The 21,279-nt window shown below is 42.9% G+C and overlaps 2 protein-coding genes across 4 annotated transcripts in view; both read left to right on the plus strand.

The window, feature by feature from the left end:
• Positions 1–16: 16 nt before the first annotated feature.
• On the plus strand, positions 17–17,388 carry emc1 (ER membrane protein complex subunit 1). Its single transcript, XM_088616894.1, has 22 exons — positions 17–164; positions 650–777; positions 1,152–1,217; positions 1,590–1,683; positions 2,008–2,136; positions 2,424–2,550; positions 3,639–3,794; positions 4,004–4,171; positions 4,714–4,785; positions 5,131–5,229; positions 6,270–6,366; positions 6,814–6,930; positions 8,501–8,700; positions 9,335–9,484; positions 9,730–9,891; positions 10,487–10,606; positions 11,482–11,619; positions 12,342–12,515; positions 13,202–13,412; positions 13,937–14,021; positions 14,352–14,481; positions 15,139–17,388. Exons 1-22 carry the CDS (start codon positions 73–75, stop codon positions 15,316–15,318), a joined length of 2,895 nt encoding a protein of 964 aa, XP_088473020.1. The 5' UTR covers positions 17–72; the 3' UTR covers positions 15,319–17,388.
• A 762-nt stretch (positions 17,389–18,150) lies between these two features.
• The window catches only part of ubr4 (ubiquitin protein ligase E3 component n-recognin 4), a 70,136-nt gene continuing 67,007 nt past the window's right edge, over positions 18,151–21,279 (plus strand). For all 3 annotated transcript variants that reach the window (XM_088616891.1, XM_088616892.1, XM_088616893.1), the window contains exons 1-4: positions 18,151–18,284; positions 20,313–20,410; positions 20,786–20,889; positions 21,108–21,237. In XM_088616891.1, the coding sequence (XP_088473017.1) occupies positions 18,160–18,284; positions 20,313–20,410; positions 20,786–20,889; positions 21,108–21,237 (457 nt within the window). In that variant the 5' untranslated portion in view covers positions 18,151–18,159. The remainder of the gene's footprint in view (positions 18,285–20,312; positions 20,411–20,785; positions 20,890–21,107; positions 21,238–21,279) is intronic.

The raw sequence follows: 21,279 nt of genomic DNA on the forward strand, positions 1-21,279 counted from the left end.
GAGTACATTTTTATCTTTCTCAACTTCATCTCCCGGTGGATTGTGGGCTAGTGGAGGTCTTTCTATTTCACTATGGCAGGTTTTTTGGCCGGTTTCGCGTTTTTCTCCTTCTTATTATATCACTCTGCTGCTGTTTTTGAAGATCAGGTCGGGAAGTTTGACTGGTGAGTTACGGTTTCAGTTAAACGCGATCGTTTTGGACGGAAAATGCGTTTTTTGTACCTGGAGCAGCACTGCTCGTTAATGAAAGAGGGCTGTGACAGATTCCCGAGTGTATTGGACATATTAGCATTTGAACAAATGTAACGCTTCCTAGTCTGTGTAAGCGTGTAACTTCGTGTGGGGTTTTAGTGTGTGAAACCGTGATAATTTAGTTTTTGTACGGAACAGTACCCTTAGTTTTTGCAGTTTTGGTTTAACTAGATGAAAATGTGTTGTAGGTCGAACGATGAGTTTTTTATCAGTTCAAAATCCAGCGGCTGGTTCTTTAACTCTTGAGTATTTGAAAGATGGAAAATCCGTCCACCTTCGTTCCAAGAAGGAGGCGAGGCCGAGTATTTTGTGCATTGAATGTATGTATTTGTACTGTACATAACCTTTTTAATGAAATAGCCCTTCAGTGACGGCACCCGTGTGTTCTCTGTCACAGGAGACAGCAGTATGTAGGCAGAGTACGCTTCGCCTATTTCGACACCCAAACGCAGGCATCCAAAAAGCTCCTGCTGGCCACCGAGCAGAATATTATCGCTTCCCTCAATTCCAGGAATGGAGAAATCTGTAAGTAGAAGCAGATTTGCAGAATATGTGTCTTTGACTGAACTTGCTGTCTACATCCTCTGGAAAATGTACCAAATCTCCACTAGTCTCCTGGACTGTTCGTCTAAAAGTGAAAAATACATTTAATCAACAAAACGTGTTTTAAAGGGGGGGATAGTGCTGGTCCTGAGTGTTTCAGTAAAGTCTTTCTCTGATTACCTTGCACCTTGTTATAATTTGAACTGGTACCAGATCTGACACATCCTAGGCAGACTTCTGTTAATTGCTGACAGATGACATTCTCAGTAAAAACATGTTCAATATCTGACGAGTCTCGAGGGGGTTGTTGTCAGTTCTCTCGTGGTCTGTGATGTTGTTCTCCTCCGTGTGTGTAGTCTGGAGGCACGTGGACAAGAGTGGACCAGAGGGAGGCATTGAAACGATGCTGTTCCATGGTCAAGGTGAGTCCAGCTCTTTCCTGGAGTGCAATGGAGCAAAATAACTAGTAGCATCAGTCTGGTTTCTGTGCTTGTGTTTTATAAAGACTGCTGTTTTTACTTTATTAATTGAAAGTCTTAAGTATAAAGTAACAAGAACTAATCCTCGTTTTCCATAAAAGAGATCAGTGGCTTATGAGAGTTACTGCACTGCCATATTAATTTGCAATGTGATGTTACAGTAAGAAAATTACATTAAGAGTAGCAGTTTTGCTGCATAATGTACACGATGCCAAATACCAGGAGTTGCCCTAGAATCATGAGGTGAAGGGAGGTTAGTCAGATGGGATCATGATTGCTGTTTTGGCTTACTGTTCTGTTTGCGTTTATCCCCAGATGCAGTGGTGGTGTCTGGAAATGGGCGATTGTTGCGCTCTTGGGAAACCAACGTTGGTGGTTTAAACTGGGAGACCCTGTTGGACACTGGAAGGTAAATGAACCAATGACTGTAGCTGTCTCACCCCAGATGGTGTTAATTCGTTTTTACCCAGCTGTTAAAAAATGGTGCTTTTGAAAACTTTTAAATTTTAAAAGTACTAATTCTACACTTGTGTAAACAAAATAAAAATTGCACTTATGTGTTTCCCGGAACGTATTCAGCGTACTGCTTTACATGAAGATGTATAAGCATGGTACTTTAAATGTTAATGCCTTCTTTATACTCAAGAGTACTGCACTTTTTAAGCTTTTTGCTAGTTAATTGTCAGTGAAGTGTTTGAAGTGACTGACAAAACCTGCTTTTTCTTTGGCACAGTTTTCAGGCGACCACTTTTGTAGGGTTGCAGGACTCGGTGAAGTATGTGGCCGTGCTGAAGACAGGTGCCATCTCCCTGCACTACCTCTCCAACGGCCATCAGAGATGGGTGGAGAACCTGCCAGATAGGTAGGCCAAAGGAATGATGGCTTGTTTCCCTCCTTTCCAAACCCAATCCCAGTGTTTTAGTGGCTCCTATGGAATCATGAGCAGCAGTACAGCCTGTCAGTGGAATTTTGAAACCATGATAGCTCCACCTTATAATATGGTGAATTACTCAAGTTAAAATACATTTGGCTCAATGAAACCCAGTAACTCTCAACACTTATTGGAGTCTATTGAAGTGTAAAGCCTTTACAAGAGCTCTGTGTGTCTGAAAAAGGAGATCAAAGTGTGGGATCTTGTGTTTCCTGCAGTGAGACCGTGCAGTACCAGACAGTGTACTCGGGGGGTAGTGGAGAGGTCTATGTGCTGGGAGTAGTGCCTCACTCCCATCTTGTCATCATTGCCTACAACATTGAGGATGGAGAGATAATGAAACAGGTAAGCATGCCCTCATTGGCAATAAATGTCGACGTATCACTTAAGCAAAGAAGCTTCTTAGGATATTATCTGTTTTTTTAAACTTGAGGAAGCCTGAAATTGAATTACTTCAACAGTAAAATGTGTTGAACTCTACACTTATTTTACTGGCCATCGTAAGCCAAACACATTTGAAGAACCATTTAAAGAACATTTAGTCTCTGTTCTGTGTATTGAATGCTTCTTTAGCCCCTAAAAACTATAAAAGTATATTGCAACAGTACAGTTATGTCTTTTTAGTAATATTTTTCAGAGTGCCATTATCATGCCATAGTTTAGAGCTTATTTTTACTGTTATGACTTTTAACATTGTATGTGATAATATTGAGAATATTGTTCTCCTGGAAGATAGGACAATGAAAGCTGTTTGTCTTGATAATAGAGTTGACAAATCCAAGTGGGTTCTAGCTGTGCTGGTTACAAGAACTGATCTTTCTTATACTGTTCAGTAAGAAACAGTTTTCATGTGTCATTTTGTCACAAAGAAGTGATATCTCTGTGAATATATTTTTCCAAAATATTTGTTTGCTTTGCTAGAAATAAATGCCTCAGCTGTGTTTATTTAGTTTACTGGATTTGAAGTTCAGTGTTTAAAGTTAACTACAGCTGTTAACATGATAAACTCTCTGCAAGAATTATTTGAAATACAGCACAAAGATTCAGGTATTTCTGGCATGTCACAACCTAAAGCCAGGTAGAGCTTTTAGACACAGGTCTGACTGCATCATCTTTAAATTTTAAGATTCTGATTTGTAGTTATGCAGCCAATCAACAAGGCGTTTATGGACAGTGTCTTACTAAGTAGTGTTTAATATGTGAGAAATATGCAGTAGCAGAGTACATACTAAAAGGAGCACATTTTACAAGGTTTTAACACCATTATATTTAGTTTGACAATGCTGGTGCCTTATATACATGTGTACATGGCAAGCCACGTGTGTTACCAATGGGATTCACTATATTAACCATATTAAACCATACCATATAAACCATTAACCATATTAAACCATATTCACCATATTAAAATGATGCTGTACTGTCCTCTGCAGAGATCTGTGGAAGCTCCGTGGCTGGCCAGTCTGCAGCCAGGCTGTGCAGTGGTCAGCACTGGGGTCCTGGTGTGTGTTGACCCCACCACCCAGTCCCTCTACACCCTGCCCCTGGACACTGACCACCAGGAGGATATGAAGCAGCTCCTGCTGCAGGTAAGCTGGCTGCTCAGCACAGTACTTATTAAATGAAAATGTGTTGTAGGTCGAACGATGAGTTTTGGTTGTCTAAAGAGTGTTTTTCATATATATATGCTTTAGATGGAAATGGTGTAGTATGGAGGAAATAAACCATTCCCATCGGCAGGTGCTGTTGGGAGCCCTTGTTAATGTTGTGCTCCTCCACCCTCTCGATCTCTCACCAGTCTCTGGATCTCGAGGTGTCCCCTGGATTCCAGCCGGTCATTGTGTCCACCCAGCCCAACCCGGCCCGGCCCCCGCTCCCCGAGTTCTTCCTGCAGCTCGGCCCCGATCACCACACCCTGCTGCAGCTCAGCGACGGCCTGGTTATCTCCCTCCGGGCCTTCCAGCCGGTAAGCAGGAGCTGCCTCCAGCGCTTTTCATTCTAGAGCATCGGTTAGCAAAATCTAGTAGACAAAGTCTGATCCCATCACACTAATTGAACATAAAAACCTCTGCACATCCTCAATTTCATCTACCTCTTTGCGCGAGGCTGGATGTTTACACTTCCGATGATCAGAAATAAACACCGCAGCAGGCTTGATGTTGAAAGTAGCTTGCAATGTGCTCTTTTTTCCACAAAACTGAGTATTTCAAAGCTTGTGGCAAATATGCAGCATCAGATCTCTTATTGATAATGTTTGTGGCAAATTCTTAAATCAACTGAATTTAGATCATGCTACCTTAAATCTGTTTCAACCCAAAAATAATTTGGGTTGTATAAGATTGGTCACAAATAGTTATTGAAATAAAATCATTTTTTTAAATATTCAAATACATTTATTAGGTCATACACCAAAGAGGGGCCTGTTGCGTTGTGTTAACTGAAAGGGAGACGTTGTTTCAAAGGCTCAGAACCACTGAAGTAAGCGGATGATGTTGGGAAATGTTTCAGGCTTTCCTGGTGTCTTTCGCTACGACTGGGGAGAAGACTGTGGCTGCTGTCATGACGCCTAAGAACAACACCGTGAGTGAATCAGATTAACTGGGGAGCAAAGCAGCAGTTGTAGTTTCCCCCAATACATATACAGTAATTTGTGATTGAAGAATGTTTTGGAGGAGGTCTGTACCTGGCTGCTAGGATTATGAATTACCCTGCCATGTGTGCCAGCTGTGGTGAAAAATATGCACTGATCTACCTTGCAAATTAAATTTTGAACTGCTGTATCTTTCCCAGTAAGCCATTTAAGAGAAATAACAGTGCTAAGCTCAGATAGCTATAATGCCATGCCATGATATTTATTGTTGATCACCACAATTCATCCGGTTGAAATTTCAGGCTTGTAACCCTCCGTCCTTTCCTCCCCTCAAGGCCTGCAGCATCAATCTGTACTCTGCAACATCTGGGAGGAGACTCCTGGACACCTCCATCACCTACCACACGGACCCCAGTGGTGGGCGCCCAGAGAGAGTGAGTAGGACAGTCACCTCACTCCGCACAAGCCCCTACCCCAGCTGGGCTGTGCAGCCCAGTGCAGTGTACATAGGGGTCTTGGTTTAGAAAGACAAAATAACTCTTAAGTTACAAGGCGGGAATACGTGTGCAATACTTTTGCTGTCATTTCAATGCCTTCTCTTCCAATTTCCAGTAGCTGTCAGTCAGTTAGTAGTTTTTTTTCCTTCAGCAAGCCCGGAATTCATCAGTGTGCATAAGTGCACCCCATAGTGTAGTTCTTAAAATCTCAAAACATCCAGAATCTCAAAAGTACTCATTGATCCTTGAGTATGTTTAAGATAAGACTATGAGATTTTATCTGTCACTTGAGTTTGGTCCATAGTATAAACTCAGTGCCAAAGTGAGGCACAGTGTAATCCCATGGTTCGTATGCTATCAGGATCCTTCTCTAGTTTGAAGTGGGGCATAGCTGTAGAAACAAACATGGTAAAAGTCAAATATAAATTGAAAACAACGCAAAAAAAATCTGTTTAGGTGATTATCTTGAGGATATAGACAACTTTTAGTCTAGAGTGTCAATAAAGGGAAAAAATATATAGTAACATTTTGGTTTTCTTTAAAAAATAACTACTTGATGTTATAGTCCGGGAGCTGAAACTTCATTTGATTTAGAAGCAAACATAAATATGAAAGAAGCACCAACATTGATCCTCAGTTCTCTGGGTTGTCCAGTCACCCAGGCATGTTTTTAAACATCCTAATTTCTGTTTTTACCAACGATAATCCTTTATTTGCAGTTGGAATTCCCTGCTTTGGTGTTACCAGGTGTATGGTTTGGAATAATGTTATAATCATAGTTCCACATTATATTGTCATTATCAGGTATGCTCCTATGGTAAATTAAAGTTCTGACTGACACTGGAGGAGTGTGAAAGCCCTGCCCTGGTCCTCCTCCATGCCCAGACCATACCTGCAGCTCCAGAGTGGTGCAGCTGCTCTGAATCAGAGAGGCAGGAGCTCCGAGTTAAACATCTGCCACCTTTCCTCCTTCTCAGCTCTATGTACACGCGTTCCTGAAGAAAGATGACTCTGTTGGCTACCGGGTCTTGGTACAGACTGAGGATCATGCCCTGACCTTCATTCAGCAGCCAGGTAGGAGAAGGAAGCCCAGGTGTTGCTGTCCCTGTGAGGTACAGTCAGAGATTCCAGTTTCGGCTCCAGGGTGGTCAACTTGTGCTTCATCTGTGGCGAATCAAGATCTAAATTCCATTGATCAGAACTCAGATTCTGCAGAAATTACCTACATGATCCAGTTGCTTATATCAGACCATGCATATATTTGTTTGGTAATTGCTGCTTCCTTTGGATAGGAAAGGGGATCTTGTAGAATATATAATACTTTTATTTCTGTGTCTCACCGGAAAACAATCTCTTCATTGTGGCTGAATTTTCCTTCAATTTATTGTCAGCGTCCGTGAACACAGAATAGGAAGAGGGTGGTCGTGAGAGAGGCTCCCTCCTTCAGAGAAAGGTGGAGAAATCTATGCGTGCGAGCTGTGTGTTGTCTGCGGAGCGTCTGGTAATGGCTTCCTGTCTCAGGGAGGGTGCTGTGGTCCAGGGAAGAGGCTCTGGCAGAGGTTGTTACCATGGAGATGGTGGATCTGCCGCTGACGGGAACCCAAGCTGAGCTGGAGGGGGAGTTTGGCAAGAAAGCTGGTAATGCAAAAAAATTCCCTTTCTTTACTGCGTTCAGTTAGGATTTTTATTTGAAGATATGAACGATATAAGCTGGAGAATTTTAACTTCTTTTAACTCATGTAAAATGTTGCACTCGGCTTAGCCCATGAAGGCACACGCTCTGCGCCCAGGCAGTTCTGTTATCCAGACATCCAGGTCCCAGTCCGGTTCTGGTCACTACCCAGCTATGACCAGGATTCACAAAGCAGTTTTCCGAACATGTCTAGAACATCTGGGTGCCTGTTAGCCCCCCTCATTTTCCCCACTGTGGGTATAGCATTCATCGCTGTGACCTGCAACAGAACGACACAATTGGTCATTCCTCATTAGCATAGTTCTATTAAAAAAACATTACTTTGCATTACAGACTTTTCTGTTTGAATAGGACAGAAGCTCCTCCTATATCTGCTCGTCTATCCAAGAAGGATGTGAAGATGAGGCTGGCTTCTGCACAGCTATGCGCACTAGGCTTGCTCGAGCCTGTGCGACATTTTATTGACGTGACCCGGTTTCTGTCATTCTGAAACAGTTTTGACTAATTTTGACAGTAGATCATCCCACTCTCAAAACAAACAGCAAGCTTTCCCTTGAAATCCAAAACTGTACAAACCTTTCCCTGTAAACAATCACTTAGAAAAAATCAATACACGTCGGGTCCTTTTTCAGAACACTTCAGACACGGCCGCTGTGTGATCTGTGTCTAAGCATTTTCTTTTTATAGCCATGCAAAATGGTTTCTTGAAGATTGTTGAAATGCTTTTTTCCCAAACTGCAATGTTGAGAACAGAACGTTGAATTGGAGAGAATTAACAGCTATAAGTAGAAGAGTAGATGTTGCGTTTTAGGATTGTCTAACTAGGTAGTTAATTTGGAAAAGCTCTTGCTCTCTGGTGTGCTTGTTGTGAACAATTTCTTTGAACTTACGTATTTGTGTAACTGTGTCTTATTATGCTTACAAAAACTACAACATGTTACTACTCTCTTCCCATCCCCAGTCGGATCTCTAAGTCTCTCTCTTACGGTGTTTCTTTATTCCTCTCATTGCTACGTTTGGATCCAGCTATTCAAGGTAAAGTGTACAAGCTTGTGTTTCTTGTACATAATTGTGCAAAGGGAGTAAGTGGGCTGCTCTGATCCCTATATATATCATTTTTTATTGTTGATAGATTGAAAGTGCGGTACCTCAAACATTCTGAAGCCCGACGAGTAATGTGAAGTTTTAATGCGAAGCCTGTTAATTACAATTATATGAACAAATATGTAACTGTGAGTTCTGAGTACGACATATGCCAGAACACACCACAGCCCTCCAGAAAGTTGACTTTGCTACTCCCTGACATAAAATACAGATATTAAAACATAAGAATAGTAAGAAACGAGAGGATTGTGTGGTCTATCTAGCCCAGTTGTAGTTAATATTGTTGACAGTAGTAGAAGAAGGTGGATTCGATCATGTGGATTCTGAGTCTGAAGCTGTGTAAAGAGAGGGGATCAGTATACAGAAGTGCAGACGGGCCCCAGCGGTTGAGCGGCTCTTGTTTTTCCCCAGACGGTCTGCTGGGAATGGTGCTGAAGCGCCTGTCGTCCCAGCTCATCCTGCTGCAGGCCTGGACAGCCCACCTGTGGAAGCTCTTCTACGACGCCCGCAAACCCCGCAACCACGTTAAGAACGAAGTCACCATCGAGACTCTGGCCCGCGACGAGTTCAACCTGCAGAAGATGATGGTGATGGTGACGGCATCGGGGAAGGTAAGGCCGCCTGCTCTTTCGACACGGCTCCTTCAGCTACTTCTGTGAACTCTGGATCAGTTCATCTTCTGGGCATTGTGCCAAATAACAAGCATGGACATACAATTTCACTTCGGAGCATCCTGAAACCGTTTCACACAATCTGGTCTGATGTCCTGTCGGTCCTGTCATACATTGCAAAGGCAACACAAAGATGAAATGGAAGCACAATCATATTCTATGTCTCCTCTGTGAGATTATACTCCTCAGTTATTTAGAGGGTTCACTTGTTGATTAGTATAGTTCCTAATTAAAAAGTGGCAGTCTATTTGTTGTAGTTGGTAGTTTGAGGATGCTGGTATTTTAATGAAATGAGACAGTGTTTAGACCTTAGTAGTCATTTTACAGAAAGAACAGCAATTACAAGCGCTTTGCAACATTAAAAAGTGACCGTTTCAATTGTTAGTTCTGGCATTTATGTTTTGCAAGGGTTTTCTTTTTAAGAGAAATGCCCCAGTACTTACTACTAGAGGATCAGTGGATGTTTGTTTAATATGTTTGCAGTTCGTGTTGGTCGAAGCTTCTCCGGTTTGGCAGTTAAATGGGAATGTGCTTGTTAACTAAGGGGTGTTGTTGGCGCTTCTTCCTGCTGCAGCTCTTTGGGATCGACAGCAAGTCGGGCACCGTGCTGTGGAAGCACTACCTACACGACATCCAGCCCAGTGCCTCCTTCAAGCTGGTTGTACAAAGGACGACCGCCCACTTCCCCCATCCGCCACAATGCACCTTGTTGATCAAGGACAAGGTACACCGATGTACGCTGGGATACACCGAGTCCAGACAGCAGCCTCTTATTTTCTGTCTGCAGTTGTAAAATCCTGAATGTTGTGTTAAGTAGTTGTATTAAGCTTCTGAACTGCTGAAATGTAAGAGTGGAGATTGACTTGACTTGTTTTTTAACTTAAATTTCTTTATGTATTTGTTCTTTTTGGTTTGAGATTAGATGTGCTGTTCATGTAGTCTGTGTAACAAATGTGTGTGTGCTTGCAGGAAACCGGCCTGAGCACCCTGCATGTGTTTAACCCCATTTTTGGCAAAAAGAGTCATATCACCCCCCCTGTCATGGGACGTCCTATTCTCCAGTCCCTGCTGCTGCCCCTGATGGATCAGGACTATGCCAAGGTCCTGTTGCTGATTGATGACCAGTACAAGGTGGGAGAGGATCTTTATTTTTATATCCCATATTAAATTGTAAATCACATATGTAGATAACGATTCTTCTAAAAAAATCAGATTTTTTGGCCCTAAAATGCTCTAGTTAAAAAAAGTAATCCAAAGGCAAAAGTCTGTTTTGCTCTCAACATGCATGTTGTAATTCAATTCCTATATAGACCTGTTTCAGGTATTGTACATGCAGACACCCCGTTTTCTTTAAAGAGTAACAGAGTTTAAGGACAAACAACTATGCTGAGAGATATGTCTCCATGCTCTTAACAAAGGAAGACTGCTAGTCTAGTACCTGAGAGGATAAAATATAACAGAAATGTACTCTTCTTAAGAGCATTTCATACTAAAGCATCCAAGGCAAGCTGAACCAACTAAAAACCAAAGCATAGGCCATTACAAAGCTGGTTAAAGGTTATATTCTAAAGGAAAGGTTTTCACTCTGGATTGAAAATAATCTAAAATAGTTGCATTTCTGATGTTGATTGGGAGGGAGTTCCTGAAAAGGGAAACTTTTGCCTACTGACAACTGTGTGTGTTTGTGTGTGTCTCTTGCCTGGCTTTTTCTGCGGCATTCATCCAGGTCACAGCTTTTCCCTCCACAAAGAATGTCCTGCAGCAGCTGCAGGAGATGGCCTCCTCCATCTTCTTCTACCTGGTGGACTCCGCCCAGGGCAGGCTGGCTGGCTTCCGACTGCGCAAGGTATTTCCTGCTGGTTCTCTGGGTGAAACCCCCTTGCGCGGTGTGCTTAGATCAACAGGGATCTGCATTGTGGAAGATCCTTCTTACAGTCCTAGCTGCAATGGGGGACTTGCATATATAAACCTCCTCTTCGTGGCTCATTATCCTTGTATCCCTGAGGACAGAGTAGTCAAGGAGAGGAAATGAGCATGTGTATTAATCCTTGTGTAATAATTTAACTTGAACTAATTTAACCCTTCTCAAACTGTTAATCTGTTCCGATTGATCTCTGAAGACTTTTTGCCTCCTTCCCACGGGAGCAGATTGACTTCTTGGAGAGTGAGCTCAGCAGTGCTCCTGTAGTTCTTTTCCTGTGACGACCTCAAGGAAAAAGCGAACGTGCTCCCCACTCTGACCTGAAACTGTAACCTGTTGGTCTGGTTTTGCAGAAATCTGTAGCTTTTCCTATTGGGATTCTTGAGAAATTGAAAAACCCCTTTGTCTCGCTCCAGGCAGAGCTCAAGAACCAGAAGTTAAATGCTTTTCTTTCACATTTTGAAAATATTCCACAGTGGACAGCAAGACTTCTCTAACTTTTGGGATATTTAAAAGCAGTGTCCTGTAAAATACCCTTCACCGTCATTTGTTTGACTATTTAAAGAAACCTTAAATTATGTTCTGCTGTGATGCATTGAGATAACAACCTAAAGCCCCATGTAAATGCACACAAGCCTTGTTCAGCACAGCCTTCTCAGTGCTCTGACACAAAGTGTGTCAGGCTGACCTCCTGTGGCTGAAATCAATATTGCCGGTGCATACATACTGTATGGCTGGTCTATCACAAACCTGTGAAGTGTTGGTCTGTGGTAAGAGAGTACGTGTGATCCTTCTTTTAGGACCTGTCCACTGAGCTGATCTGGGAGGTGGTCATTCCCACAGAGGTGCAGAGGATTGTGGCAGTGAAAGGGAAGAGAGCTAACGAGCATGTCCATTCTCAGGGGCGTGTGATGGGTGATCGCAGTGTCCTCTTCAAGGTAGCCCTCGGCCTTCATTTCTCTGAGTCGGGTTTGGGGAAAAAGCAGCAAGTTTCATCGTGGGAAACCGAGGTTCTGACCCACTCTCTAGTAGTGCTGCTGAACTGAGCTACAGGAATTCATGCAGGGAAAGTGACCAGGACTGAGATACAATAAAATGCTAGTACTTTCTTTAAATCTTACATAATGCAATCGATAGCATTGAAGATTTATTCTGATAATATGATGTCAAAAAAGGCCAATCACGTAGTGATACATTGCCAGTTTAATTTCCAAGCCAGAAAACAATTGAAAATGGAAAGAAAATAATTGCTCTGGAAAGGTAACAGAAAATGCTAAACAATGTATTAACAGTATATTAGAGTTGTACGATGGCTAAACCCAGTTGATAAACTGAACAACTAAATGTATTATATTTTATGATAAATTGAAGGAAGTTGGAAGTCATGAAAAACTGCTAGAAATACATCTTGGAAAACTAATTTCTCCTTGAGTTTTTATGAGAACAGTTGTTCAGACCTGCAGAGTCAGCTGTGTTGTTTTATCAGACGGGGAACAAAAGATGTAGAACCAGTCATTTCAGATGCAGTAATTATGATTTAAGCTGGTTAACCTTTCACTTAATTCACTGTGATCCTCAAGGCAGTGACAGAACTTGATTTAACATATTCAAGAGATCAAAGGGGTACATTTCCCAAGCTGGCTTGTGCGTGTCTCTCCAGTACCTGAACCCTAACCTGCTGGCCGTGGTGACAGAGAGCACCGATGCCCACCAGGAGCGCAGCTTTGTGGGAATCTATCTGATCGACGGCGTCACGGGGCGCATCATTCACGAGGCTGTGCAGAGGAAAGCCCGCGGGCCTGTGCACTTCGTCCACTCCGAGAACTGGGTGGTGGTGAGCATCCTGGGCATTGTGTGTTATAGTGGGCGGCATGGTTTGTACGTACTCCTTGTAATTGCGTGGGTTTATTTTGGGCACCCTGGTTTCTTACCACCTGCCAAGAGCATCCGGGTTGATTGGCAGTTGTTTTAATAGGCCCAAAGAGGTTTGAACCTGATCTGACTGAATATGGTTCCAAATGCTAAACTTCAGTCACAAACGAACAAACGCCTCATGCTAGGCTTTTGCTCAATCTGCAGCATGATCATTGCCACCAAGAAAAAAAGATCTGAAATTTCAGAGCCTGTGATGTAAAAAGTATCATATGCCTTTTATGCAGGAAAGCTCCTTAGCTGGTTCTCTGTCAGCGACGTTCTAATACACACAGGGAGACATCCATGTGGGTTTCTTATATTCCTGCTCCTCTGAATGGGAGCAGCTGCTGGCAATCATCTTGTTATCGCATACCCACGCGGCTGTCAGAGAAGTCAGAGCAATTCCTTGTCTCATTAGGCCCTCTAGCGGAGTTTCGGATCTCTCCGGATTTCTTTTGGATCACCTCTGTCACAACAGGAAAGACTCTCTTCCCTCTTTTTCTCTTATTGTCAAATGCACGTCAGTACAAGGAAATGCTTGCTTGCGTGTCGCCTCTCGTGGCAAACTGAACTGGCGCCCGCCGCCTCTCTCTGCCCCTCCCTCAGTACGAGTACTGGAACACCAAGCTGCGGCGGAATGAGTTCTCGGTGCTGGAGCTGTTCGAGGGCACGGAGCAGTACAACAGCTCTGCCTTCAGCTCCCTGGACCGCCCACACCCCCCCCAGGTGCTGCAGCAGTCCTACATCTTCCCCTCCACCATCAGCACGCTGGAGGCCACCCTCACCGAGAAGGGAATCACCAGCCGCCATCTCCTGGGTGAGAGGCACCGGATGAACGATAAGAGCGTTAGGGTTCAGAGTTCAGTTCTACTGGCCATATGCGCGATGTGTGCTCCAATATAAAGACATGAAGGAAGCGCCAACTTAAAGACAGAACAACGACAGCAGCGACAACAACAGCACTCAACTTCAATAAAACACAGCACAAGCAGTGTGCAAAAAAAAAAATAGTGGGAGTCAGTGGGAGATGTAGAATTCGATAATCCAACAGCCATCTCTGAATCTGTTGATTAAGAAAATGACATCATTCACACTGGTGTTACTGCAGTTACATTTGTGCACTCAAGATCGATCGCTGCTACTTGCAGTGCGATCCCGAAACAAGTGAAATTAAGATTTCTTGATCTTTCCTTCATCAATAGAGAATATTTAAAGAGTAACTGTGTGTGTTGGAAGTTGCGTACAGTATCGGTATCCTGTAGGGGGCGCTCTTCTTTAGAAGGTCTCTTGTGACGTTGGGATTGTTGGTTTTCATTCTGGGGTGGCTTGAACTGCTCGCAGTGGGGCTGCCCTCTGGAGCCATCCTCTCCCTGCCCAAGATGTTCCTCGATCCCCGCCGACCGGAGGTGCCATCAGAGCAAAGTCGGTGAGTCCCACACTCTTGGCTGCTTTCTAGTAAACAGTCTGCAGAGCTGTACACCTGACATGGGTTAAAATGATCGTGGTGAAAACAATCTCCTTCCCAGCTCTGTGGAAAATTCATAACATGACTGTGAAGAGCCCCAGTAGTCTTACTGTGTGCCATGAAACCCTATTAGTAGCTGTGTCCAGATGGAATTAGGTTCCACAAGCCTAGAAATGGGCAAGACTGTAAAAACGGCATTAAGAGTGGGCCTGAGCACTTTTGTCCAATTATTTTAGCTTGTATTTATTAAGTCCCATTTTTCACTAGAAATCTTTTTTTTCTGTTATTCAGTGAAGAGAACCTTATACCTTATGCCCCAGAGATGCCGATCCGCACAGAGTGGTTCATTAACTACAATCAGACTGTGTCCAGAGTGAGAGGGATCTACACTGCCCCCTCTGGTTTGGAGTCTACCTGTCTGGTAAGTCTGGACTCTGCAGAGGACTGCTGTCAATGAAACAGGGTAGAGAACTACACACAAACTCAAGGCAGCGTAAATTATATACGCTGGATTGGATCGAAGGAAATTATCATGTCGTGTTCAACTGAGAACTGTATTAGTTGTAGTGCTATCCATTCAAGGGTAGAAATGACTTATATTAAGTAATATATTCAGTAAGCAGCAATGAAACCTAAAATTTTAGATACTTTATTTTGTGGCTCTATAAAATATTTAAAATAGCTGTATTTTGTATTGCAGCAGATAATATTGTATTACAGCATTGTATATGAGTCATATCAAGGTAATGTCAGTATGGTAGTGACGAGAATTTGTATTTTGTTTTTCCTTTTTAAACTTTTAAAAATATAAGGCTTTATTGGTGGAATATAATAATATAAACATTCATGGTATACAGTGATATTGTTTGCTATGGAACTCAAATAGTTAACGTTCCAGGCTATTCCACAGCTTGCCTGTGGCATAGCTAGCAACCAGGAAAAAATAAAGGAATTGGATGGTCCAGAATTTGCCTACCCATGCTGTACAGAATGACAACCCACAAACGATAATGGCTAGGGATGGGTTCAACGCACTGAGCCAAATCGGATCTCAATGGATTGACCTCTTTTCTCCCAGGTGGTGGCATACGGCCTGGACATCTACCAGACGCGGGTCTACCCCTCGAAGCAGTTCGACGTTCTGAAGGATGACTATGACTACGTGCTGATCAGCAGCGTGCTCTTCGGCCTGGTGTTTGCCACCATGATCACGAAGCGGCTGGCCCAGGTCAAGTTGCTGAACCGCGCCTGGCGGTAAGGCGTGCTTTGCTTCAGCCAGGACACCCCACATGACGGACGCCGCCCCTTCTGCAAACTGGCGCCCTGGGATGACTTGGACAGCGGTTTCCAGACCCATTTTCTGTAGACCACTAATACCCAGGTTCTTCCCAACCAGAGCCCTTCATCATCCAACATTTAGAATCCTCTGAATCTGGTAGCGAAATTGTAGGGATATTTGTATGTAGTGTCACAACGTGCACGTGGGAAAAGAGACATCAGAATGATTTTGGGGGTATTTCCCTTGACTACTTTTCATGTGATCTTCCGTACTTGAATGTTTTTCTTGAAGATGATCTCAGAACTGTTGGAAAGCTGTTGTCCTCGTTAGCTGGAATTTCTTGATTAATAAAGAAAGGACTGTATGTACCTCCAATGAAGAGGATTCCTTTGACACACCCTTGGAATTCCACTCTCCACCTGAAAGTTCTTTCAGAAAGCAGAGGGCTCTGAATTGAGCTATCCCTTTCATTTTTACTGTCTGTGCATTGTACTTTATTTAACACAGGATTGGCCATAACATTTTATTTTACAATAGAACAAATATTTACTTTTCAGTGACTCGTTGTTAATGAGTTGCCATTTCTACGGAATGATTGTGTTGATGTTGTTCGGGCTCTGGTTGAAATGCAAGCTTTAGGAGATTTGTGGTCTTGGGATCATGGAGGGAGGTGCCACAGAGTCGGAGAGCAAATGAAAAGATGGGTCAACTGATGAACACTTGAAGACTTCTTCGCACATGGTTAAGAAATGTGCAGTATTCTTTTTAATTAATGCATATTTTTGGGAAACTTAATCTTAAACATACATTCGTTTAACCTTATTTATAATAGACTTAAAATTTTAAGTGATTCACCCAGGTATGATTTGATGGACTAAAATTGACTGAATGGATCTCATTTTTTTGTAATTCTTAACTTGAAAGATCAGAAATGTTATTGGTTTTCCGAAAGTCTGCTGTGCACTGGAATTTCTTATTTTTAAAATGTGTATATATAAAAAAACAATTTACTTGAGGTCTGGGTGCTTGGTACGTGCAGTATGTGCTCTTTTTGGAAAATATATTTATAACATGAAATATATTATTTCACACCACCTAAAGATTTAAAATAATCAAATTATTATAACCAGAGAAGGGTGGTTCTTCATCCCTAAATTCGGGGGCTAAGCTTTTGAAAATCCCACTTTCAAAATACTTTCAAAATCAATTAGTTGGCTTCACGTTTTAATAAGAATTACTAGTTTCCTACACTGAGATCTTGATCTATAAAAGAAGAAATGATTACCATCTTTAGTTTGTGACATTGTTTAGTTGTATTGATTTCTTGTGTCTTTTCCCTTAAGTTTTGAAGTTGGCGTTTCCTTACAAATGTTCACTGAAAGAGATTTAGACCTTCCTCTGCAATGTATTGTGGGAATTCATTTATTGTAAGACAATAAGGAGAAACTGCTTCGGTGGTTCTCAAGTACGAAAGAGAAAGCAAAGTGTGTATATTATGTTCTTCCCGGATGTACTCTTCACTGCTGTGTGAGACGTGCATCATCTAGTCTTACTGCTTTTAAAAGATTAGTTTTATTTAGTGACTGTTTTTGCCAGTATAAGCATGGCCACATCACAGAGGAGCTCAGAACATTGGTACAGTATGTGATAAGAAGCAGAAACAGACGTGATATTTTTATGCTGACCTTTTACATTGGGTCGGTTGTAATTGGGGGGGGGGGATATAGAGCTCTTAGACTCTATTCCCAAACACTAAACTTTTACCTCGGTAGTCTCTTGGTACAATGATGTTCCAGTAGAACCTAGTACAATCTCTTTGTCCCAGATTCTGCTGGAACTCCTGAAGCCTCTGTTGTGGTTTGGAAGTATAGCCTAGTGGAAGCATGGCACTGTGGGAGTAGGTGGGTGTTAAGGGCTGTGAAAATGAGGTGCAGAGTCAAGGGAGACTCTTGTACTTTGGTTGCATGAGTCTTTGTGAGGTGTTGCCATTTCTTTTTGGAATAATGGAATTCAGCATTGTGAGAACAGAATAAACGAATTAAAAATTGACCTGATGTGTTTTGTGACTGCCAGGTGATGATCAAAAATAATTTCGGCAAAGGCAGCAGTGAAGTCCCCTCACCAGTCAGTGTGAAGTTTGACAAAATTATTTTGCCAATTTAAGAGTCCCTCCTGTTGTAATCTGTCCAGGTTTTAAATATTGGGATAGTGATTGAGGGGAATAGCTGGAACTCCTGTTCAACACTGGAAATACGGTTAACACTGATCTCACTGAACCTCCTAAGCCAATGCCCACACCACGAATTGAACAGTCTTTTATTTCCTTGCACTCCTTTAAGTTTAAAAATCACATTATTCAGTATACAGCATAATAGGCTATTCACCATTATCTAAAGTAATGTTGCCACTGGTTTAAAGCTACAGCTAAATTAATCATAAAAATATAATGAATGACAAGATGTCATCCAATCACCATGGTTACATACTTTGTAAAAAAAGGCTTGATTTAACTACATTAAAAACATATTGGTGGTAAAAACAAAGATATACCAATGATAATTCTAATGGAAATGTTGCGAGCATTTCCAGGCAAAAATAAAAAAATGTTCGGCCATTTAACTAGATTGATAAAATCAGCGTTCAGCACGCAGGGCACACCCGACGTCAGTGTGACATCATCAATAATCTCTTTCTCTCCCCCACCCCCTTACGTTTACTTTTAGAGATGACCTCACTTCCTGCTGTTAGGCTGTCTTGTGATTACCTCATTTCCTTCTTTGGAGGGGGGGCGGATCGCCTCATATCGCACAGAATCCCAAGATGGCGTCGAGTGGAGGAGATGGAGAACCTGAGTGGACTGCGGCTGTCCGACCGCTTTTATCAGCTTCTTACACGGCCTTTGAGACGAAGGAGCTGCCGCAGCTTGTGGGATCTATCATTAACAGGTTTGTCGAGGCCCTGTCGCTGGATGGGAGGGACTGCAGCGTGGAGCAGGGAGGCTGGATCTGCGCTTGGCGTTGAGAGGCACAAACCGAGAATCTGCTTTATCATCAGGCCGGGGAGAGAAGGGGGGTCGATGAATTAAAGGCACAGTCGGAAAAAATATCGCATTGTGATTGTTTCCGAGAGGATTTAGCAGCCTAAAGACGGCAGCGCACAACTCAAAACTTGGTGTCTAAGCTGGAAAAAAACACGTACATGTCTTCTGTTTTTAATATGACTCAAATGCGGTGACCTGTCACACGGCTGTCATCGGGTTTATTTGCTTGTTGGTGATTGATAGTTACGTGAAACAGTATCGTGCGGCAAAACATTTATCAGTTTGTCCTCCTAAGAACCTGCCTTATTTTAAGAAAATGCCGGTGTTGTCCGTGATACGCGGCGGAGTGGCTGGACTCCGGAGTTAACAGACATCCTAAATGATATAATTGGTATCAGCTGAAGAGGGTGCTTGGTCGTGGCAAGTTAAATCACACGCAATCGGCAAAAGCTATCGCCCCCCTCTTGTCTGGGTGATTTTGTACACGATGTGGCTGGTTTTTTTAAAAAATCTAGTATAAGCGCAGACACGTTGGGTATCAACTGATTTACAAAAAGGCTGCTCTTCCACTGGACTGCTTGTGGTTTATTCGCAGCTGTAGGCACAAGGGGGGCAGGTTCAGACTGGGTTGTCGCCTTGATCAGAAACGGCAGATTTGTTTCGCTGCCCTTCAAGTAGAGGTGGAGCCGATGGTTACAGCTGAATTCGAGGGCTACACACACTTGATCACGGCAGGGATCTACCGTATTTGTGTGTGTGTGTGTTTGTTTATTCAAGGGTGTTGCGGAAGGCAAACTAAAATGCTTTCTCTGTGCCAATGCGGACACACCCATCCATAGGCCTCTTTCACTTCCTGATACCATCAGCATCCCAAATATTCGTTTATCTGAAAATAATAAATGCCTTCGTTTGCTGAATCATTAATGTTCTTGTTTCTGCTTGATTTGCTGATGCACCTGATGCAGTTGTTGTGCTCAGTTCCCTGGGTCAAGAGTGTGTAAATGGCAGTTACTACAGAAACACAGCCTTCCTCCGGTCACCACCAAGCTCCTGGTGCTCGACAGTGTTCCAGTGGCCTGCTGTGGTACAGGAGCGCGTTAGGCTTGTAAGCAGTTGTGGTAGACTGGTGCTTCTGGTATTTCCGTGTTCAGCTGAGCTCAACAGTCCCATTGTTATCGGGGTTATTCAGAGGGATAGGTTTCAGCGCTTGCATTAAAGTTTTAGAGTGAGCAAGTCTACCAGATACCCTTCAGGCTTAATGGCAGGGTGGTCTGTATTAAATATGTAGCCTTCTGCCTGGAGCGAAGCTTAGCATGGACTCAGGGTTAGAAGCCTAGAGCCGTTACTTCAGCAGCAGTGCTGACGGAGTGGTCTAGACCCAGAGGGTGTTGGGACTCTGAGCAAGCCGGGTTGCTTGTATTGCTCCAGTAAATGCCCTGCTGCATACATGGCTTTTGATCTTGGATTGCTCACCTTCACCTTGTTGCATGTGAAGCTACATGTGGAGTTGGACATGTAGCCCTGGGATCCCCTTGAAGTGGTCTTTTTTTAAGTATCATTCAGCATGCAACTCCACGGCATGATAGCACAGAGTCACTTTTTGATTAGTGATAACAGCTAAACATTGCTGTAACCTGAATGCCCTTGCCTAGGTGAAGCTGGCACACATCTCAACTGTGCCATCAGCAGGTTTGTGGAATCACTGTCAGACAGATAGAACTGAATGACCGGGAAACAGTTTTCTGCAGTGTGACTTCCAGATACAGCAGCAAACACTATTGCTGAAGTGCAATCGCAGCAGGTGCAGTCAGTCAGTTATGGACTGGACATATTTTTCAATCCATTCTTTTTGCTGAACGAAACGTTTGTTGGATGAAACGTGTTTCTCTTTTTTTAGGCTTGCTTAAGTGTAACCAAATGTTTCTCCCTGCAGTGAATCTGAGATTCTACACCATGACAAACAGTACGAGCCCTTTTACTCATCCTTTGTGGCTCTTTCTGCACATTACATCACCACGGTCTGTGGACAGAGTGAGTTCATGACTTCTTGTAATGGAAAAATAATGGTGGCCATGTGGTACAATTCATTGCACACTTCATAGTTTTGTTTAAATGAAGTAATATTTGTACTGTGTATAATGAATACTAACACAGCTGAAAATAGAATAATTGTTTGTGTTGAGACCTGTTGATAGTAACTCATTTTACTACTGTTATTTAAATGTCTATTTCTAGGTTTTTACCACAAAACGTCTGAAATAAGATAACTACCTTGCTGTCTTTCTCCCCATTGGCACTCATAGTCCTAAATTCTCCCCTTAAATTGTTTGGGTGAGCTCTCACCTGTTTGTTAGAAACAATAAACATGCCCAGTTGTGATGGCTGCCTCTGTCTTTTTATTTTCAGTTCCTAGAAATCAGTTACTGTCTGTAGCTGCTGCCTGTAAAGTATTAATCGAATTCTCGCTGCTACGACTTGAAAACCCAGATGAAGCGTGTGCAGTTTCACAGGTGAGTAGCTCATTCACAGCCCAGGGTCCCGATCTGTGTCTGTAGTTACTGAAGCCATTAGCGCTTGGCTGTGCTATGACCCAATCAGTATGTATTGGCTTTGTAAAATAATTTCTTACAAGCATAAATCATTTTCACATTCTGACCAACTGCATCCTGGGTAGTTGCCTGTCTCCTCTAGTAGCTTACGCTGTCGTCTTTGGCTTTCCCTTCCTCAGAAGCACCTGATCCTTTTAATAAAAGGACTGTGCACTGGCTGTAGCCGCCTGGACAGAACGGAGATCATTACCTTCACTGCGATGATGAAGTCTGCCAAACTTCCCCAGACTGTGAAGACTCTCTCGGATGGTAAGGCTCTCTGTAGCTTCTTCAACGTTCTGGTTTTGTCAT

Source organism: Lepisosteus platostomus, chromosome 23 (assembly GCF_059453375.1).
Source record: "Lepisosteus platostomus isolate fLepPlt1 chromosome 23, fLepPlt1.hap1, whole genome shotgun sequence".
Classification (NCBI taxonomy): domain Eukaryota; kingdom Metazoa; phylum Chordata; class Actinopteri; order Semionotiformes; family Lepisosteidae; genus Lepisosteus; species Lepisosteus platostomus.

Bases quoted from the DNA above. Each gene is read 5' to 3' on its own strand.
- emc1 (XM_088616894.1), top strand. From the start codon at position 73: ATGGCAGGTTTTTTGGCCGGTTTCGCGTTTTTCTCCTTCTTATTATAT. The intron at 165-649 runs GTGAGTTACGGT...TCTCTGTCACAG, and splicing joins CAGGTCGGGAAGTTTGACTG to GAGACAGCAGTATGTAGGCA. The intron at 4,172-4,713 runs GTAAGCAGGAGC...GAAATGTTTCAG, and splicing joins CCCTCCGGGCCTTCCAGCCG to GCTTTCCTGGTGTCTTTCGC.